At 41.4% G+C, this 22,164-nt stretch overlaps 2 protein-coding genes across 2 annotated transcripts; one reads left to right on the forward strand and one right to left on the reverse strand.

Annotated features, from left to right (window-relative positions):
- Positions 1 to 3,003: 3,003 nt before the first annotated feature.
- On the forward strand, positions 3,004 to 6,417 carry drc5 (dynein regulatory complex subunit 5; the record flags this gene model as incomplete). The annotated part of the gene is made up of 4 exons (XM_080744988.1): positions 3,004 to 3,100; positions 3,214 to 3,785; positions 4,312 to 4,761; positions 6,241 to 6,417. 4 exons carry the CDS (start codon positions 3,004 to 3,006, stop codon positions 6,415 to 6,417), a joined length of 1,296 nt encoding a protein of 431 aa, XP_080601114.1.
- Positions 6,418 to 13,739: 7,322 nt separating this feature from the next.
- Positions 13,740 to 22,164, reverse strand: tmem151ba (transmembrane protein 151Ba; the record flags this gene model as incomplete). The annotated part of the gene is made up of 2 exons (XM_080744577.1): positions 13,740 to 15,185; positions 22,066 to 22,164. 2 exons carry the CDS (start codon positions 22,162 to 22,164, stop codon positions 13,740 to 13,742), a joined length of 1,545 nt encoding a protein of 514 aa, XP_080600703.1.

A 22,164-nucleotide genomic window follows, 5' to 3' on the forward strand; every position in this document is an offset into this window, starting at 1 on the left:
ATTTCACAGTTCAGCCTACAGCCACCAGCTTTTGCTGCTTTTTGGGTAAACTAAAGTTTCAACAGTTTTAACACGTTTTCAACAGTGCTTAAGGCAAGCATTCTCTTTGTAGTAGGTGTCACTTGTCTCTCACAGTCGACATCATAGACTGGAACTCATCAGTTACTACCTCTGTCTATGCGTTGGTAATTTCATGCGGTCAGTGATGTTGCCTAGCAACTAATGCAATTGTGCTATGAAAACCAATTAGAAGTGTGATGGCACCTTTCCCAACCATGAGGCAAAAGTAAAGCAGGCATTTCATAACAGACAGATGGTTGCTCTCTGTTGGCACTTAATCTCCCTGCACATTGTTCTGCAGGGCCTCGTCCAAGCTTCGGAGGATTCTAACTCTCGTCATAAATAAGGGTGGCATGTATTCAATTTCCCAATACCAAATCTCTTATCGGTATGAAACAGCCGAGCGTTTGTGAGATATATGAGCCAATATCCCGCTGTGCTGTATGGCATCAATAGAGGGAGGCGTTTGCAGTCAGAATGACATCAGCAGTTCTGGCAAATTGGTGGCATTGCATTATTGCTCTGAATTGTCTGTCACATGCCTTCTGGTGATTTGAACCCCCTCCCCCCCATTTTCTTTTAATATTTTTTATGTGCTGGTCTGTCCAACAAATTAACAGGCAGGATTTATCAGGCTGACCATTACATTTCCAAGATGTAGGCTGGAGTGTGGAGCAGAATGCAAGGCACACAGTGTGCTTGATGCCTGTGCTCTGGGTGCCTGATGTTATCAGTCCTTTAAACCTGGAGTGCAAAGGAGGCATGTGTCCATCACGGTGGTTCTCAAAGTGGGGCCCAGGGACCCCCAGACATCCTTGAGGGGGTTCCAGGCGGTCCCCACCAAAACTAGTTTACATAGCAGCAAAATCCTATTTTATTCTTGGGCTTACAGCGTTTCTCACTGCTATAGTTCTGAGCTTGTATATCTGCTATTTTTAAAACATTTGAAGACACAAATCTCTTTTGGAGGTCCCTGACTGCCTGGCACAATCTCTTAAGATGGGGCTCCGCAAACATACATATCAATGTGGGGGTCCTTGAAAATGGTGACTTAGTTACTTTCCACCACTACCCAGTCTCTCCCTCTGTTTCTCTTGTTCTTCCCTGATTCCATAATACATAAGCTATCATGTGACTATACACATGTCCAACTAATTTGTTACATAATTAATGAAAGATCCAGTACATCGAGTCTTGCGGCACCACTTCAGATTCCATCTCTATCTTTTCAGATTAACGCATTTTATCATTCCAAGTGAGAGATTCACCTCTTTTCAAATGCTCCTGTTAAGGGTCAATGTAGTGTGACTGGCCAAGCTGACTCGTCACCTACTGTATGCATGAACTAATAGCATTGTGACGCAGACCAGCAATACCAACTGCAGAATGCAGTGGCAGGTGCAGTCAGTGTCATGATCATGATTGACATAAATGCCCCCCACCAAACACCGACCTATAACTAACACACACACACACACACACACACACACACACACACACACACATACACAACATGCACATAAAACAATAGCTGTCCTACTTGTACTTTCTTAGTCCCATTAGTTGCAGGTTTTAGAGCATCCTTTTGTATTCTTTCTTTCTTTTCATTGCTAGAAACTAAGGATGTCGGTGCATGATAAATCAATAGACAGGATATGATTCTTTATCGATATTTGCTTTTGAATTTAGTCTCATTTGCATTATTCTATATTTGTATGTTCTTTCCACATATAACCATGGCTATAGCCTTGCTTGGAGCGATTGCTTATTCTTTCAGATGGATGGTTTCCAAGAGAATGTTAGCCAGTGGGCCTTGGCCCATCTGCCAGCTTGTTGACCGCAAATGTTCTTCACAGCATGATCAAGCATGACCACACTGCACCATACTCGACTCACAATACAGTTACTAGTATATTGATAATAAATCAAATGTACTGGCATGAAATAATGGTTCTCTATGACATAGGTCAGTTGGGCACAGCCATGGTCAAGAGTGGAGAGAAATATCCTTTAAGATATAGGCTAGAAACATTAATTAATCAGACAGACATATGAAGTGCAGTGTGAAATCAATTAATTTGCTCACAAATTGACATGCCTTTATTTTAGGCAGTTCATACTGTGGGCACAGTATTGCTTCCCTCATAGAAATGTTGCAAATGTGTTACATTTTCACTGGAAATATTCCAACATCAAAAAACACATTGGTGGAAGAAGCACTCAGATTGTTTAAGTAAAAGTAGCAATACAACAATATAGAAATACTATTACAAGTAAAAGGCCTGCATTATTTTTTTTACCCAAGAACAGTACGTATGTATTTAGTTACTTCCTAGCATGTGCTGCATGTGAGGTGTTGTCGAGGGGGTGGGACTATGGCTGCCACTGAAACATTGTGGCGTGTCTGTTACCAAGGAGATGGACTCGTAGGCCTACAGTTATAAGCACAAAGCAGACCACCGAAGGTAAAGCACTGCACTCCTCGACAGTTTACAATTCCATAGCTTTGTGTAAAACTGACTAGAGAGGATTTCAATAGCTCAATTTATGTAACCTAAATTGTTGCATTTTGTAATTTGTTCTAGCAGCATAGTATGCTGTGCATCCTACTTTAGGATGCACTGTACATGTTGGCTAAACATGTTAACGTGAGTGTCTGGAACACTGGCTGTTACATGAACTAAATGTTGAATGTTTCTGTTACTTGGCCATTTTCAGAAGGAAACCCTACATAGCACCAGAAGTAAGCATGTAAATGTTGTTATATTCAAATATTGCACTCAAGTTCATTTATTATGTCTGTGTCAACTCGGCTCAGAAATTCTACATTCTATTTCATTAAGACAGAAAATTAGGTGGCAGAAGTTTTTGTCTCCAGAAGAATCCATGAACTGAACGATGTCGAAGTCTCCTTCGCCGGCAGACCTCAACCTCCACAGGAGGATGAGGAGGATCATTGCTGAAGATCCACAGTGGTCCCTCGTTGTAGTGCCTCCTTTATCAAATCTCTGCCTGCAACAAATTGTGAGAAATTTTGAAGGTATGCTTTTAATTTCAGTAGCATCGTTATACATGCACCCACCAATTAAGTTACAAAACAAAGATTCTGTTCGATTGCATTGTTTTTTCATACTTGCATACTTTTATTAACAGAAACGCCCATAGTTGAAGAACTTCTGCCTGGCCATAAAGACTATGTGCTGGAGAAACTATCTCCTGCTCTGCCCCTGAATGTGACAGCCAACCTCATAAGTGATGAAGGCTACTGGCAGCGATGCTGCAAGGAGCGCTGGGACGTGTGTGATGTCTCTCGATATGACCACAGCTGGAAACAGATGTTCTTTGAGAGACACCTAGAGAAGATCATTGAGCTCTTCATCCCAGGCACGACAGACCCAAGGACGGTTCTGGACATGGTCCCTCTTTGCGTGAACTATGTAAAGAGGCTGGACATTTCCCAGCTGCTCCCACCTATTAAAGAGCCCCAGAAGAGCACGGAAGAAGAGGAGGTCTCGGACTCTGCCAGTGACGGTGGCTCAGAGGGGCCATCTGTCGACCACTTTGACTTTGGCATCTTGCTGGACAAGCTGACCAACCTGGAGGAGCTGCATTTGGTGTACAAGGTCAAAAACTGCGGCATGAACTTTGAGTGGAATATGTTTGAGATGACCATGCAAGACTGCGAGTCTCTGGCCAAGGCCCTGAAGTCCTGTAAGACTTTGAAGGTGAGTAGGGTATCCAAATCAGTGTTTGATGCCACACTGTCCTGAGATGGTGTGTCCAAATCCAGTTTTCAGTTTTATTTGAATGTTATCCTATGGATAGGCACAATTTACAATTATTGTTACCTCTGCCAAGGAGGCAATGTTTTCGCCCCATCTGTGTTTGTCTGTGCCTCTGTCTGTCTGCTGATTGTAACAAAAATGCACGTAACAGATTAGCAATTCAACATGACTTTGATAAAGGGGTTATCATGGGCAATGGTCCAGGGGAACTGATCAACTGGTCATACTGTTTTGTTGTATATGAATGATTAATGCATGCCGTTATATTGGGGACGTGGCACCAGAAGCACTATACCACCTTGTAGACAAAAATGTTCTTTCGATACAGTGCTGTCTTTGTTAGTGGTCTTAAATATGCATACAAACTCAAGGAGATAACATTGCATTCAACCATATGCTTTGTACTGTACATACTTTAGCTAATAGCTATCTTGTTCAAAGCATGAATACTATACTATTCCCATAGGTTCTGAGGCTCCACCAAAGCAAGGTTGGGGATAAGAAATGCAGACTGCTGGTGAGCTACCTCCTGGACCACCCCTCCCTGAGGGAGCTCGACCTCTCCCACAACCTGATAGGTGATAAGGGAGCCAGGGCCATCGGCAAGCTACTAAACAGGAGTCAACTGGAAACACTGAACATGTGTAACAACACTATCGGGAGCCCTGGAGCCCAAGCTATCGGCTACGCCCTGTCCAAGAACTGCACCCTGCGCTCCCTCAACCTGTGCTTGAACCGTTTGGGAGATGAGGGAGGGCAGGCTATCGGCCAGGCCCTACTGAAGAACAGCACTCTGCTGCACTTGCACCTGAGAGGCAACGAGATGACGGAGCCCACCGCCTCTGTCTTCTCTCAAGTCCTGTTTCAGAACAAGACTCTCAAGAGCATCGACCTCTCCTGCAACAGACTGGGCATTGTGAGTTCATGCATGCACTTGCACATGCACAATTTCTGGTCTCCAAACTGTGGAAAGGGAAATATGGCAAAGGCTACTGGTTATCCTAGAAATGAGTGTGTCCAGTAACTATAATAATAACATCACTATCAAATGCAGCTTAATGTGAAATGTTACTGAATAACAATTTTGCCCATAAATATTCCACTACAATATCATGCAAATCTCAGCGTCAACTCCCACAAACAAGTGTAACTTCTTCCAGGTTTAACATTATGCTTAGAGGTTCCATTCCAACTAGATTTGGAACACAGCCACTGACACAATCTCTCTCAAATAACTATTAAAAAAAACACACTTTAGGATATTTTGTTGCACTATGATGATACCAGAGCTACCCCTATACACTTACTATTGTACAGTAATAGTGGTGGCTGATTTAAGCAGTATCACCTGGCCTGAGTCAAACTAATTATTAGACTCTGCAGGGTGTGACTTTCTATCGATCGAATCGATGCACACAGGATAAATCGGCCGTCCCCAGACTCTCCACACACGCTCAGGAGAGAGAGTATCTGTCAAGACATATTTCCACTCCAGCTTGTACTGTGTGTCAGAGGAGTCCCACTAATGGCTTTTCTTCACACATACTACACACACGCGCACAGGGTTAAATTAACACTCCTATTCCAGGCCATATTTCTTTAGCAGCTGGTCAGTATAGTGCAGCAAAGTGAGCAAAGAAGCTCAGAAGCACAGGATTTCTCAATAATTCATAGATGTGTTGAAAGCATGCAGTAATGGAAAGTTGAGTAGGTGTTTTGTTTTCACATGGGAGACAGAATATGAATTTCCCCCATCTCGCGATAACGGCTCTTCAAGATGGTTCAAGTTGTACACAGGACTGAGTGAGTGGATGGTCACTGCAGCGGATCCAAAATCCCCAACGTTGCAGAAACGCCACATGCGGTGGCATCAATATCCCCGACCTTGGTGTACTCTTCACTGAAATAGAAATGTGTGTCTCACTACAATAAAACAATGTCCACAGTCCAGAAAGTGGCCTGGGACATGGGTTAGTGCTTTGTTGTGCAGCAGCACCTGAGACCCCCCCGAGACCCCTTTGGCACTGAACTTTCAATGCATCAAAATGTGAACATCAAGTATATGCATACATAGACATCAAAGGGGGCTTGAGCCCCTGCCTTTTTACCTATCTGTAAAAAGTGCCCTCTCCAGACCATCAATGCAGTTTTTACTATGGTGAATGAAATGCGACGCATTGTGAGCTTGGAGGTCAGTTATTTTCGATATTTTCACCAAAAATGCCCTTTTAAAAATGTCAGCCCCCTATTCTCTGCACGTCCCTGGTGAACATGAGTCATCTCCAAACAACTTAGTTTCTCTCTCTCTCTCTCTCTTTCTCTCTCTCTCTCTCTCTCTCTCTCTCTCTCTCTCTCTCTCTCTCTCTCTCTCTCTCTCTCTCATGTGTGTGTGTAGGATGGAGGTAAAGCTCTTGAAGAAGGGATACTGCACAACACCGGCATCACAGAATGTGACATCCGCCTCACAGAGGTGTGTCAGGAAAGTGAACACAGCATCCGCCAGGTGGTTCGGACCAACCAGGATCGAGTGCGCATGAGACGGGCACAGGACGGCCACACCAAGTACATTTAGACTAATTAGACTGATGAACATTGTATGCAATGCAAGACCCGTCTTTGCACCTACAGTGTATTATCATCACTGATCCATGTATAATAAACATATAAACTCAAACTCTATGATAATGATGAAACCAATCAGTTATAGGCCTAATAAATAGTTCATGGTGCTATTACAATAAAAGCATATAAACAAATGTGAGTTTAGCGCTAAAATGTGTATTGAAACTATAAATTGGCCTGAACATACAAGTAGATGGATATGAACGCAGATCACAAACAAGCGCCATTGGTATACACTGTATACCATTGTCGCTGTATACTATACAGTATGTGAAAATGGCCTCAAGGTGGGGTCCAGGGACCCCCACGTCATTACAATTATTACAATTGTATTATTACAATTGCATCTGGTAACACTTGTCATGACACAGAGTATGACTGATTTCACAGTTTATTGAGTTTATTGAACCTTTTTTCAACTTACAATACACAAATTTGGTTTGCTGTCATTTCCAGTTGTACTGTATATGCGACATCAAGGCAACATTGTGGTAGTGTCAGTATACATAAGACGTATTCGTTATCTATTGTTCCTAGTCAGCAACAAGTCTTTTTAGTTTATTTATATTACATGTTTCGTGACTGTTGATCTTTTTGCAAGAATCAATAGTTGTTGTTTTCTTTAGTCTGCTATGATCACACAGAAATTCAGGCAAGTTCTATAGTTTTATTATGGACTGATTTAGTTTGAAGTACATAGAGTACTGTACTACTACTGTATTACAGAATATTGATTATCAGCTGTGCCTCACAGCAATACTTCACATGAAGTTGTGTTATGTGATTATAATCGGGTTACATAGTTACTGCAAATAAAACTTTTCATAATGAAATGATAATGAAATTGCAGTGTTGATGGCTGAATTGACCAAGAGGCTATCATTTCTTTGTGATCAGAGCGGGAAAGGCGTATTGTAAAATGTACTCTGGTGCCATGTAGCTTCCCTTGCCTGTACTGTAGCCTTTGCTGTACTTCAAGTTGCATGTCATAAAAATATCTTTCACACTTATCCAAATTGTGTTACGGTGACAAATTCTGTAGAAAAAGGTGTTTGCATGTACTGAAATTCACACGATAGTTGGAATATAAATGATACAAAAAAATAATTAAGTCATTAAAAAAGCCACTATTGTGCAGCCCTAGCATGTGTGCATTCAAAACAAACAGCGCTAACATTTAACATGTTTAGTGAAATAAAGGCGTATCAAATATAACCTGACAACATAACAAAAAGGTTAAAATAGGTTGACACAAACCAAAAGAGGTTCAACATGGTAAATGTAAAGCAGTGCACATCACAAAGATGCTATTGGCTGTAATTACATTATATTTCTTGCAAGTTACAGTATTGTTCTTAAACCGTTACACCATTAGCTACATAACAAATCAACCATTTCAGATATGGAAATCCAAAAAGATTGCTGTGTCGGCACACTTTATATTCATCAATGTCACATTCGACTAAGCACGAGATACACATTTACAGCAATTGTAACCTCACACCTCTTCTAATTCCACAAAATATTTTACACAATACAATAAAAATGAGCCTCAAAGCATTCTTGAGTGAAAGTATGTTATTACAACCTAGTCTACTTTGTACATTTGTGTGATGAACTTGATGGGGGGCTGCCTATTGGTTCAACAGCCCATTATTCTCAAGTCCCAATAGTCAGAAAAATGGTAGGTTAGTCTGAGGTTTGCACCGTAGGATCAATGATACTTTAGAATAATGGGCCATTGGACTAATGGCATGGCACCCTTGACGTTAACAGTCATCTATGGAGGAAATGTATAACCATAATGGAATATCCCAGTATCTTTTGTTGTTGTTGTTGTTGTTGTTGTTGCAGCTGCTGTTGCTGCAGTTGTTTGGTAAACATTGCACTGGTAAACACTAGCTATTTTCCTCCCACTTGCGCATCTGATTACACTTGAGTTTCATGTTGCCAGGAAGTACGTATTTAAACAGATTTTAGCCCACGGTCTCGTAACTCGTTTGGTTTCTTGTTGCTTGCGAAAATTGCTGATATGAATTTGCAAGAAGAATTGCCTGATGCACCACTTTTTTTTAGACCACAATCACTCAAAGAACACTGTAAAGAAAATACCGTTGTTCTTTATCACTCATTTCGTGACTGGAGAGGATTTGAGGACCTTCTGTCAAACCCTTCTTTCACTTGTCTCAGAAACTTTACTCTGCTAACCAGTCTCTCTAATATCTATAACATCAGCATCAGTGTGATTATGAGTTTTACTTCATTTATGCCATCATGATCGCAAACCATTCACTAGAAAGCTAGGAACAAGAGATAAGGAAAAGACACTCAGTGACCACAGCTATGAGCCATGACACTTTCGGTGGCAAAACTCGCACCGGAGGTTCGGTGAATAACATTAGACATTAGAGTCTATGAGAGCCGGTTGGACAGCTCATGAACAAAAGAATAATTCTGAACGATAGAGACCTTTGTTATATACAGTATAATCGTTCCAGGAATATAAAAGAAGACACATCACAGGTATTTTTACAATCACTTGCGTTTCGATGTGCACTTTACACAATGTTATTGAGGCAGTTACACAGCGGCAGGTATAGTTGGTAACATGTCATTAAAGGAGTAGTTTACCCCCAAAATGACTTTTTTTCTATTGATTAGTCACGCCATGGAGACTAGAGTTCAATAATATTTTTTTGTTTTTGTCACATTCCTATGACAAAATTTTGATTTGAGTAAATTTACCCCCATTGTTTCCGGATGGTGACCCGTTTCGAAACGGGTCCCCATCTGGAACGAATGGGGGTAAATTTATTGTTATCACATTTTTGCCTTAGGAATGCGACAAAAAACTAAAAATATTATTGAACTCTAGTCTCCATGGCGTGACTAATCAATAGAAAAAAAGTCATTTTGGGGGTGAACTTCTCCTTTAAGTCGAACACCCTTTTTTAGTCCGACCACCAAAACCTAACCTTAACCCCTAACCTCAGTAAAACTATGCCTAAACCTAACCCTAACCTCAGTAACCGTGACACGGGTGATTATCTAACCTGCCGACGCTGGTGAGTGATTATCTAACCAGCCGACGCTGTTCGACCCAACAGGAGTTCGACCTATGGGCCAGTCGCCGTATAGTTTTTGTCTCTGAGCTATCGCGAGAGTTGGATTCCAGACAGGGAATGGTGGAGAGTCACGCGATACTAGCTAGTTCAGAAACGTACTTTGTGCTCTTTAGATATTGTACAGTGTACACACCAAAAAGCAAGTGATTGTAAAAATACCTGTGATGTGTCTTCTTTTATATTCCTGGAGCGATTATATAACAAAGGTCTCTATCGTTAAGAATACATTTTTTGTTCATGAGCTGTCCAGCCGGCTCTCATAGACTAATGGTATTGACCGAATTTCCGGTGCGAGTTTTGCCACCGAAAGTGTCATGGCGCATAGCCGTGGTCACTGTGCATCTTTTCCTTATCTCTTGTTCCTAGCTTGAAAGGCTTTATGCACAGCAGCCAACACTTCCTTCACAGGTGTTACTAATAATATCAAGTATGTTATTTCCAGGTCCGTTTTATCAATTATACAGGTTTTAAAATAGTACCGGATATGCAGCTTGGCAAATAAAAGGTGAATTGATCCCAGTGCATGACGAAGGATAATTTCACAATAAATATAAAACTTGATTATTGTGAGTGTTTTTTAACGATCTTCGTCCAATCCCTAGAAGAGACCCAACTTCTCTCCAATATGGCTGCTGTGCATATAGCCTAAACTGTTTCTATAGAGAATGTGTGCATCCTTGTCTCCTTAACTGCAGAACAGGTGAGAGGAGTTAGACTAGTTAAGTGGGAATGCTATAAGGAAGAACATGAGGACATGGTGACAAGCCTAAGCCTGACTGCTATCCTGAGTTGTTATGGGGATTGCATAGATGTGCAGTGAGCTGTGATAACAGACGAGACTGATATAGTCTGCCCTGTTGGATTTTGGTTTTGTTGGATGAAGTGTGAGGTTTGATGTCACATCTAGCTCCCTATGAGCGTGAAAAATGTTCAGCGTGTTCTTTTGTTATTGCTCTCAAGAGATTCACAATCTCGATACAATACCCCACACATGGAATGTACTGTAATGAGTATAATCAAATTGACCACCGTTTACAAGCCCACGATTTGGTACGTAAGACCAGTATTAATCTGATCTGACCGCAATCAAGATTACTGAGCTCTGGGTAGAACAGAAGGCGATGTGAGGAGGCTCCATGTCATTCAATCATCCATATATCCATCATCTTATCCTGGGTGTAGTTAACATATTTCATATACCCGTAATTGCCGGACTATAAGCCGTGGCTTTTTTCCAACGGTGCAGCTTATATAGAGATTTTTACAGCTAACGGCCAGTTAGTTAGTTTTACAATGGTCTTTAACAAGGATTTATATATGGATTTTACAACTAACGGCCACCAGGGGCACTCTAGCAGGAAGCAGGAAGGACGGCTGCGGCTTATAGTCAGGTGCGGCTTATATACCGGTATGTAAACATTAGTTTTTTGTTCTAAATGTAACTGGTGCGGCTTATATTCAGGTGCGGCTTATAGTCCAGCAATTACGGTATATATTACGGAGTAATTCAGAACACAAGGTATCAAGAACGATTTGACTGATGAATGTTTGTGTCTGAGGTTAAAATATGCTGATCTGTAGAAGGTTAAATGGGTGTTCACTTTAAATAATTTCAACATCTACTCATGTCATGCTTTTGTGTGCACCCCAGTTTCTAAACAGCTTGATTAAATGTTTTGATATTTGATATTCAATTAATCAGACTCGCCCCCCCCCCCCCCCCCCCCCCCCCCCCAACTAAGCCAAATCAACTTCAAACTCTATCTGTATGTTTTATGCTTCTCCTAACGGAGAGAGGTTATTGCAACAGTGTTGGCGCATATAGTGACCAATTTGGTGTATGGTCTGCTTTTTAACATACTCTACCGTGTTCAAATAGTTCCCAGATTGCTGCTTTAAAACAATACCGTGACTGGGATGACAATGCCAAGGTCTGTGACTGGAAGGACAAAATTCAGCGTATGTCATCCACATGACATGAGGTTTATTTTTAGCCATTTAAAAACATCCTGATGTAATCATCAGATCTGACATGATCAGTGACCGAGTGCAGGCCTTCTGCCTATTTGGAGTCTGGTTGATGGCTGGCTGTCTCTGGCTGTCTGTGTGATACGCATCAGCAGAAGCTGTGGCACATGGCTGGCTGTGTATGAGAGCAGTTTCGTGTAAGGAGGAAAACAGACTGACATTTGTTAAGGTCTATGTATTGCTACGGTCCAATTACTGTATGTCCTTGCTGAGCTCATCTTAACATTTTTCATCACTGTCCCTATATTGTCTGCTACCATTCTAGAGTGGTACACGTATTGACTCTAGTCCAGAGATGAAGGTATTTCTGTTTGAATGGTTATATGTTGACATGACACTGGGCTTGTACTTGTAAGCTAAACCAGGGGTCTTCAATGTTTTCAGGCCAACGACCCCTTAGTTGAGAGAGAGATGAAGCAGGGACCCCCACAACCTGTTCATAGATTCCATATAGTTTCATTGTTTGACAGCACAATCATCAGTGTATTTTGGATTCATGTCAATTTGCGTTTTCAGATATTTAACCACTTGAACTGTCAAAACGTAATAAACTTGACCTTTCACTCTGTACTTAGATGGTTCTTTTTCCCCATCTACACAAAAGCTCTCTGCCAAAAATAGCCGATCTAGCGCGAGGCGCATGTGAGCTTGTAGATCGTCTATTTTTGTCTAAAGTTCTCAGAATATGGATGCTAGGGTTCAAGTGGTTAATATAAAAAAATGAGAAAAAAACATTCTATCACTCAAAGATTTGGAGGACCCCCTGTAGTAACTCTGGGGACCCCTTAGGGGTCCTGGACCCCCTTTTGAAGACCCCTGAGCTAAACTATTTTAGGTAAAGGTTGGGTCATTAGGCACTTAAATAAAGAGGTAGACCTAAGTGAAATATTGCCTTCAAATCAGCTGTGTTGACATTGTTATTATTATAATTATTATTATTATGATAATTTTGTTTTCATCACTGTTCCAATGTCAACTGTAAATAAGTTACAGTTTATAATGACAACAAAAGCAGAATTGTGACACAGTAGTCTGACCAGATGTGTCCCATGGATTTATTTAGATGTTCTTGTGTCCTTTAGGCCGCCTGCACTAAATTATTCAGTGACCGTCATGTTGCTATATTTAGAGAGCCAGGAAGGTTAGTGTCATCGAAAACGACTGATTGCCAGGTGATTTTGATCAAACTGGATGTTATAATAATGCAACAACTGATTTCCTCATAAACTTTCAACTAATTTCTTTTAAGTGGATTTCTCAGAGCACTTTTAGTCTTTTAAATTAGCAAATTCAGGTTGCATCAAAATCTTGCATGTGCAAATGTTTATATTTCATATTTTGGCTAAAGTACATTTTGCTATTTTGTTCCAGTAAAAGTATATTTGGCTTTAAAACAAACTGAATATTTGGTGTATTTTTACTTGTGTACAGGTTTTGTGACACTGCAGATATCTCAATGTCTGAAAATACTGTCCCATTTGGGTACAATTACTTTCCCATATTCCATGAGTCAACCCCCGTTTGTGGTTTTAATTACAATGCTGTGCAGAGAATCGTTGGTCATATCTTTGCGATGGGGTTTTACTTATGATCTTAGTTTATTCAAATGTGAGAAGCAGATGCTCCTACTGAGGCCTCTGACTAAGTTCTACAACAAGCAGATACAGTTATGGCATTCACAGTGGGATGTTTGTCCCTTTTGTATTCCTTATGTGTCCTCCATTGGTAGATATTGCAGTACAGTAACATGACACTTTGGTTACCAAATGAAACTGGTGTGAAGCCAGAACTGTCATTTTAAGTTAAGTAGAGAGCCACGTGGTCCTTCAAAGCTGCAGATAGTTTCAAACCTCACTTTTAAGAGCATTGAGTCCATTTTCCATGACTTTTTGAAAGTACTATTCTGGATCATTTCATACCTTTGTGAGCCACTTCTCGTGAAAAGGTTGAGGAAATCATTGCTTCGTGGGTCACTGAGTCACCTCAATGGTGAAACAACAGGAAAAGGTCCACCCTAGCCTGCCTCTGGAGAAAAGAAAAAGGTTCTCAACCAGTAAACCTCTTCGGGGAAGAGGGATTATTATATTCCTTTTCAAATGTCAGCGGTGGCGACTGTGGGTCATAGCGATGTCTCCACACAGGAGCCGTTCCGGTGCAGAGAGCGATGGTCATGGTTGAGGCAGCCTTCATTGCGATGTACAATGAGCACGGGGAAGTAGAGCGCGTCCTGGTAGGCCGGAGGGCTTTCCTCGCTGCTGGCCTGCTGGCCTGACAGGCAGCGCGTGCTCTCGGTGGGGCACGATTGTTCGTTCAGGCTCCCACTGCTCCGCCATAGGCAGCTACGCCTGGAGCCATACAGACGGCTCAGGGAGAAGCGACTCGCACTGAATGGGATCCGCGGGCTGCTTGCGTTGCAAATACTAAGAGCACTACGGGAGAAGATCGAGGAGCTGCTGATGGTGCGGTGGCAGCGTTCACAGTTCTGCCGGTAGCTGCCATAGCCGCCGCACGCAGAGTAGCTATTGCAGCTCCCTGAGAGCTGGGTAAGGTCCATGAGAACCGCCTCGGAGTAGCTGGGCACCAGCTGCTGGTTGGAACGGATGTGCCACTCCAGTTCTGTGCTGTCGATAGTGTTGACTCGTGGGATGCGGCGGCAGTATGGCCGCTCCTCAGATGGGGTTGTGGGGACAAAGTCGAAGCCGAACAGCTTCTCCACATGGTAGTGCACGCAAGCGGTGCGGTACTCCGTCAGCACCCGCAGAGGCCAAGAGAGGGTGAAGGCGGCCACCGCCCAGAACACGGACTTGGTCACGTACCAGGGGAGGTTATTGGGGTCAGAGAAGGCAATCATGTACTCCTTAAAGTCGACATTCTTCAGGTGCATTCCCTCACGTGCCTCCATGTAGTCATCCAGGCCCTCGTTCTCTGTGAAAAACCTGGCACGCTGCGTCAGGTACGAGTTCTCTGACTCCACGTTGGCGAAGCTAAAGCACTTGGTGAACCTCAGTCTGGTGACGGGAAAGCTCTCCAGGCCCAGCAGGCGCTTTGAGATGTCTTTAACTCCGCAGTTCCCGTAGTCAAACTCCGCCTCTGCCACATGGGTGTTGACGCGCTCGTGGTACACCTGCGTGGTGGTGTAGGCATCGCCGTTGCGGTAGCGTGTCACCTGCCGCGTCCTCCGGACATAGTGGTAGCTGATGGCCTTCCACCAGATGCAGGGTGTGGCCTGCTGCATGCGCTGGACGCGCTCGGCCACGCTCTCCACGTCCACCTTGTGCTGCAGCTCGTTCCTGCTGTGGCAGTGCCAGCACTCCACCAGGTAGACCACGTAGAGCATGACCAGGAAGGCCAGGGGGATGTAGATGTAGCCGTTGGAGCAGGGACTGTCGTGGTACATCATGGACTTTCCCTTGTAGGCGCTGTCGAAGGAAAGCCTCGTGACCTTGGTCACCTGGCACCAGGCCATGGCCCCGACGCAGCCGTACATCAGCAGCGACAGCAGCAGGCACTTCCAGTGGACCTCCCGGCATAGAGACTTGCGAATGGACTGCTTCACTGGCTGCTGCTGCACAACAAGAGGAAAGAGGAAAACCAGTGATGGAAGAAGGAATACATGAAAGGTCGACCTAAAACAAAGTCAACCCAAACTCGTTTCCCAACGGGTCTGTGGCCTTAAGCTAGATGCAGATAGACCGAAATCTAATCTTTGCTTCTGGGGGTCCCTGGAACAAAATATTTTGCGATAGGGGTCCATCCGTGGAACAAAATATTTTGAGATGGGGCCTAAAACACATTTTGGGGGTCCTTAACCACTGATAGGCACATTCTAAAAATGTCTTCTAAATCCTAACAGTTTTCCTGAAAAAAACTTATGTTCCTATCATTGTTTCTCAAATGTTGTCATGTCAAGGACCCCCATAATGATATGTATTTGGCCACAGACCCCCATCGCAAAATATTTTGTTCCAGGGACTTCCAGAAGCAAAGATTCGATTTTTGTCTATTCTGCATCTAGCTTAAGGCCACAGACCCGTTGGGAAACGAGTTTGGGTCCACTTTGTTTTAGGTTGGCTTTTCCTGTTACCGGAAGAAGTACTCACATGTTTTACTTAAAAGTATCAATACTGCATTAATAGTCTGTTGCAAGTAAGTCCTGTATTCAAAATGTACTTGAGTAAAAATAGAGAAGTATTGGTATCAAAGTGTACTTAAAGTACAAAAGTAAGGTTACATGGGTTACATGTCTCCATTCCGACATGCTGCCATTCCGACATCCCCCCATTCCGACACTAACCCTATACCTAACCCTGACCCTAACCTCTATGGAAGTGCTGCCACTCCGACAATAATCGTCAATGTCGGAATGGCAGCATGTCGGAATGGAGAGCAGCCCCCAAAAGGAAAAGTACTCATTATTATGTTTTCAAATGTATCATTTGTATAAAAATATTTTGAAAATAGCAGATATACAAGCCAGCCCACAATGCATCGCATCGCGACTCCATTGTGAGCTTGAGGATCAGCTATTTTCAAATAGCCGAAATATATATAGGGTTAATAATCTAAATCTGCAAAGTAACAAGTAACTAAAGCTGTCAAATAATTGTAGTGGGGTAAAAGTACAATATTTGCCTCTGAGATGTAGTGGAGTAAAAGTAAAAGTATTGAAACTTGGAAATACTGCAGTAAAGTAAGAATTCCTCAAAATTACTTAAAGGACAACTTTGTTTTTTTACAACAAGGGTTCATATTGATAGTCATTAGAGAGAAAAAAAGATGAGTGATACATCTATTTTCTATTGTTTTAGTGATTTTAATGATTTTTATTTGCAAGCATGCCCCCAGGTTGGGAGCATGCATGCAAGTGGTTAAATATGTATTTTTAGACACAATAAGCCCATTCCCAAGATGCACCGCAATCTTTCATGGGCAAATGTGACTTATGGAGGCTGGTGTAAATAGTAACAAAGAAATTGCAGGCTTATTGTGTCTAAAGATACATATTATTTAGCCACTTGTACGCATGCCCCCACCCACTGAAATCAAAATACAAAAATCGCTAAAACGATAGAAAGCAGTAAATGAAAACATTTTAACACTCTTCTTTTCTCTAATTACAATATAAAATATGAACCAAAGTTGTCCTATAAGTACAGTACTTGAGTAAATCTACTTAGTTACTTTACACCACTGGAGAAAACACACACACACACACACACACACACACACACACACACACACACACACACACACACACACACACACACACACACAACAGTATAATCCTCAGTGTTCATTTGAACTAATCTATCTATTAATATGTCACTTCAAAATGAAATATGGAGCTTTATTGTCAGCAATTATTGACCATAACTTTTCCGAAGAGCGCTTCTCATCAAAAGCTTTTAGCTTGATCGATAACCTGAAGGCACTTACTGAACAATGCACTGTTGCCATGCGAATTAATCATACTCCCATTGGCAATTGAGGAGGGTAGGTTTAACTCTATTCATTTATGAATGACTGGCTGACTTATTTTTTTTACATTTTATTCTTTAGCTTTCAGATAGGTCAGTGTAAAGACAGGACACCAAGAGCAGGGGGAGAGAGAGAGAGGAGAAACATGCGAGACACGGAGACAGGATGGGGGTCAGATTCGAACCCACGTCCTTTAGGCTCACAAGGAGCATAATATGATCTGTGCACTAGCCATCAGGCAACCCCATGTTTACTGTTAATGAGAAGTAAGAATCCATAGTTATTTTGGTTACGGGATGAAGACATGCATGGCAGAATAGCTGTTTAGAGAGGATGCTTTTACATTAAGAAACGTTATATGTATTATTAGGTAAAGAATGGAAAGTGAGACAGGATAAGTCATATATGTTTGAATACTTAAGTCTGCCTATTACTGTATGTTATGATCATGTAGAGGTTTTATTTGTATGAGCTGATGGCTGGTTTGCTTGTGTTGGTACAGTTTGGATCGTTTCCATGAACTTTGACTTACCAAAGAGTACTGTTAATGGAGCCCATGCGCACTTGAAGTGTCAGACACTTCACTTCACTTCAATAAAATAAAATAAACAAACAAACTGCTAACTGGGGAATTATATCATGGAATAACTGGTGGCATAAATATATATTCATTAAGATTTAGGCAAAAGGCCTCTATTCCTTGTAGCACATGAAATATTTAGGGACATATTCACTGTTCTAAGTGCTTTTACATAGTTTATGCATGAGCTGTAAGCTGATTTATCATGGTCTTTGCGTGTTATGATCAAAAGACTCACCGGCTCCCTCTTAGTGCCTCCTATGATCAACTTCAAGACTCAGGGAATGCTTTGAAGAAACGTAAAATTGAAGAAATGCAGAAACCTGGAACACTTTTACAGACAGTGTGCGACTGCGTGCATTTTCATGTACATTGATGTGCATATAGTAATGCTAAAGTTAACCTTTTGTTTTTTCAAATGCTTACCTAATATTTATCTGGAGCTACAGTATACAGTGTGAGCTCTTGTAACTGCCTTTTGTGCCCTAATCTAGTAGAACTCTATGGTAATCAAATACCATCTATGGAGGGAATTTAAATGTCCCTTGAAAATAAAAAGACATAAATATGAATGCATGTTTGGAGATCTTATAGAAATAAGATAATTATTCACATAAGCATCATTGCTGTTGGTGTATTTTTTGTATTATGACAGATGGGTCTTTGGTCTTGGAGCTGAAGAAATAGGTATATTTGGATCAAATGTTATAGCTTTAATGCCATTTAAAAAGGAGTGCATGTGAGCACTCAATAAAGCAGGAGAGTGGACAAGCGAGTCTATTTAATTGAGTTTGTCATTGCATTTGTATGTACAGTACATGCATGTGCACATAGTCACGCTAAATTTTAATTAGAGTAAGGTTTATTTGCAACATTTGGTAATGGAAAACAGTAAAGGTTCAAATGAGTCTGGTGGTATGAGAGCCCACACTCCTTTAATGCCAAACCATCCAGAATAAATGCTGTCATTTCTCCCCGGCAGCCTGGTATAAAGCTGGTGCCATCTCTCTGCACCTCAGGACACTGCCAGCAGCAATGCCCTTATCAAGAGCTAGTCACACCATTATGGGAATACAGCCACAAACACTTGGCAGTTGGCACAGAGTCAAAGGCCCCGGGAAAAAGAGATTATGGCTGATTTAATTCAAACATTTGCATATCGTCACTGTCATTCAACAACCTTTTATCTCCATATTTTATTTCAGAAACGGATGCCCCTATTTTATGCGTATGACAGCGTCACACAGAAGCAGCTGAAATAGCCGAACTGCAGGCTCACAACGTGTTGCGACATGACGCGGTTGTGAGCTTGTGGATCTGCTATTTTTGCTCATCTTTTGACATTTTGTTTTATATTTTTTAAACATTTTGACATTTTTCACTAATAAAGACATGCCCCATTAGGGATAACTGTCTGAAAGTGGTTATTGGGAAATATTTGACCAAGGAAGATATTAACAAGGGCTTGTTGTGAATGATAACTGCATTGAAACACAGGTTTCCACCCGACAGCTTGTGTATCAGACAACAAACAGCACAGGGACTGTCATGTAAAGACAAAGGTGAGGGACAATTAACACATTTTAGATTAATGCCGGTTGTATAAGACAGTTCAAAGCTTAAATGGTGCATATGGTCTCCTGTAATAACAGAGAAATTAGGAACTTGAATGCAGTGGTCAAAGGTGTGGAATAAAATCTTGATTGTACCAACCAAATGTACAGAGGTCCATTTGGTTACATCACTGAGGATTTTACAATAGATTGCATTGGTGCATTGAAGCCAACACGCTCTTTGAGTAAAAAAAAAGGTGTAAATAATAGATGTAGTTTCTCCATAATTATCTTCCATCCCCTTTGTCACACAGTCCCCAAGCCCCTTACCAAGCCAAGCTCAGCACCCCGCAGGGCAGAGATGATCAACATTGGAATTCCCCACTGGGCTATTCTACCGCAGAAATGTTTATTTACTGTTAGCCTGTATTACTCTCTACTACTATAATCAATAGATCCTGAGTCCACTCCTGACACACTTTTTGGATCACATAGCACACGTTGGCTCGGTTTGAGAAACAAATAATGATGTAGTCCACACATTTAAGTTGACCTTTGTTTTTGGAAATGCTTACCTAATATGTATCTGGAACTATGCAGCGTGAGCTCCTGTAACTGCTTTATCTAGCTAGAACTGCATACTGTATCTCTGCTGTCGGGCCGAAACCTCCTAACTCCAAAATGTAAATTTTGGGGAAAATTAGCTCAAATGGAGTTAGGAGGTTTTGACCGAAGGGCTTTTTACTACTTTTCATTGGTTCAAAATTATTTTAACCAACACACAGACGTAAAGGGTGTTCAATGGCACATATTTATGAAAAAGGAGAGGGCCAATCGGGTGGAGTTAGCTGGTTTGGCAGAAAGTTTGGAGTTAGGAGGTTTTGTCCCAAGCACATTTTACAACTTTCCATTGGTTCAATATTATTTTAACCAACACTCAGATGTAAAGGGTGTTCAATAGCCCTGATTTATAAAAAGAGAATCAATCTATGTTAGGAGGGAATTCAATACTAACCCTAACCCGAAAATAAAAAGACAAACATGTGAATGTTTGGAGATGGAAATTATCTTATGGAAATTGAAGGAGTAGTTCACCCCCAAATTTTTTTTCCCCTATTGATTACTTAATGCCATGGAGACTCGAGTTCAATAATATTTTTAGTTTTTTGTCGCATTCCTAAGACAAAACTTTGATTGCAATAAATACCCCCCATTGATTCCATCCAGAATCAATGGAGGTACATTTACTAAAATCAATGTTTTGTCATGGGAATGCGACAAATACAAAAAAGTATTATTGAACTCAAGTCTCCATGGCATGAGTAATCAATAGAAAAAAGTCATTTTGGGGGTGAACTACTCCTTTAAGGCAGTCACATACGGTAAGCATCATTGCTGTTGATGCGTTGTTTGTATTATGACAGATGGGTCTTTGGTCTTGGAGCTGTTTGGACTAAATAGCTTATGCCATTTAACAAGGGGTGTATTAGAGCATTTAATAAAGCAGGAGAGTGGACAAGCGAGTGAATTAATTGGCTATGGAAAGTGAGCTAATTGTGGCAACAACTGTCTTTTCACACGGCTCGCAATTTCTCTGCTGTCTTGGTGCATGTAATGAAGCTTCCTATAGAATGATTGATCCAAACTTGGATCATGCACTTTTGTAATGAATTCAGTAATGGTGCCAGACAAAAGCAGCTGGAGTCTGCAGGAGTCTCCCAGTCTCTGACGCTGCTAATGAGTTTCTGTTGAGAATTTATTTCATACTTTCATATACTGTATGCACGGGAAAGAATGTTGATTAACCGCAAATGGAAGGTGTCAGAGAAGGTACCTCCCACTTCTCTTCCCAAAAGTCTATATTTTTAGATGTACAATATGAAGGTGCATATTACTAATCAAACTTGGTGCTTTTTCTTTGTTCACGTTGCTTAGTTTAGACAAAATATGTGATTGGAAGAGGAATCCAATTTGAAAGAGGGTGTGTATATGTAGTCTATTTGAGGGCCCATGAAACAATTGTTAGAAAAATAATCTTTCAAAACAACTTTAATTCAGAGCCTTCGTTATTTCAAACAACATGATCTAAATTCTAGACATAGCCTAATGGTGTCATCAGCTGAGTCTCCAACACTGTCATTGTTAGGCCTGTAACAAGACTGGATAGGTTATAAATAAAACTCTTGTGTGATGGATGTAACTTCTGGTTTTATATTCTTGAGCCTATAGAAGTTCAATTTGTGAAATAGGGAGGCTAAAGAAATGCCAACAAATTCCTTTGTTCTAATAGTCAATAACTTAACTTTGATAGCTTTAGCCTATGAGAAATTAATTGCAAATGTAGGCTATGATTTGAAACCAGTCTTTTTTCAAGGATTTATTAAGCAATGTGTCAGTCTTTCACTGCTCAACACAATGAACAGTGTTGCAGGATGAGGATTGGACCAAATATAGGCTTCATATTATAGCCTATACTAATATCCTACAGCTCTGCATAGGCAATCATTGATATCTTCACAGATATAGACTCTATTATAGGCTTATGTTAGTGCATAGAGGGAAGACAAAAATATCCTCACGCACGGTCACATTGCGCGCGCGCCCAGTAGGCTATCTTAGGTCATTGCTTTAATACGGTATGCTATGATGATCTGGACATCTGGTCATTGACACATTGTAGTCTATATAGGAAATCCCATGTAATAGGCCCTCGCATCGCACTGTGCGTTTATCCAGTGAACAACCTTAATTAGCTTACAAATATGGTTATAACAACAACAAAAACAAATCTTAGAAATTCTTAGAAATTAGCCTTGATGGAAGATGGTCCTTACCTCCTCACGGGGACTCTCCTCCGAGTCCCCCTCTGGCTCTGGTACGGTAGTGGTGCTGCTTTCAGTGGCCGTTGCAGGCGCAGCCGATGCTGGGGACAT

The sequence above is a fragment of the Nannobrachium achirus genome (genome assembly GCF_963921795.1).
Source record: "Nannobrachium achirus genome assembly, chromosome: 16".
NCBI lineage: Eukaryota > Metazoa > Chordata > Actinopteri > Myctophiformes > Myctophidae > Nannobrachium > Nannobrachium achirus.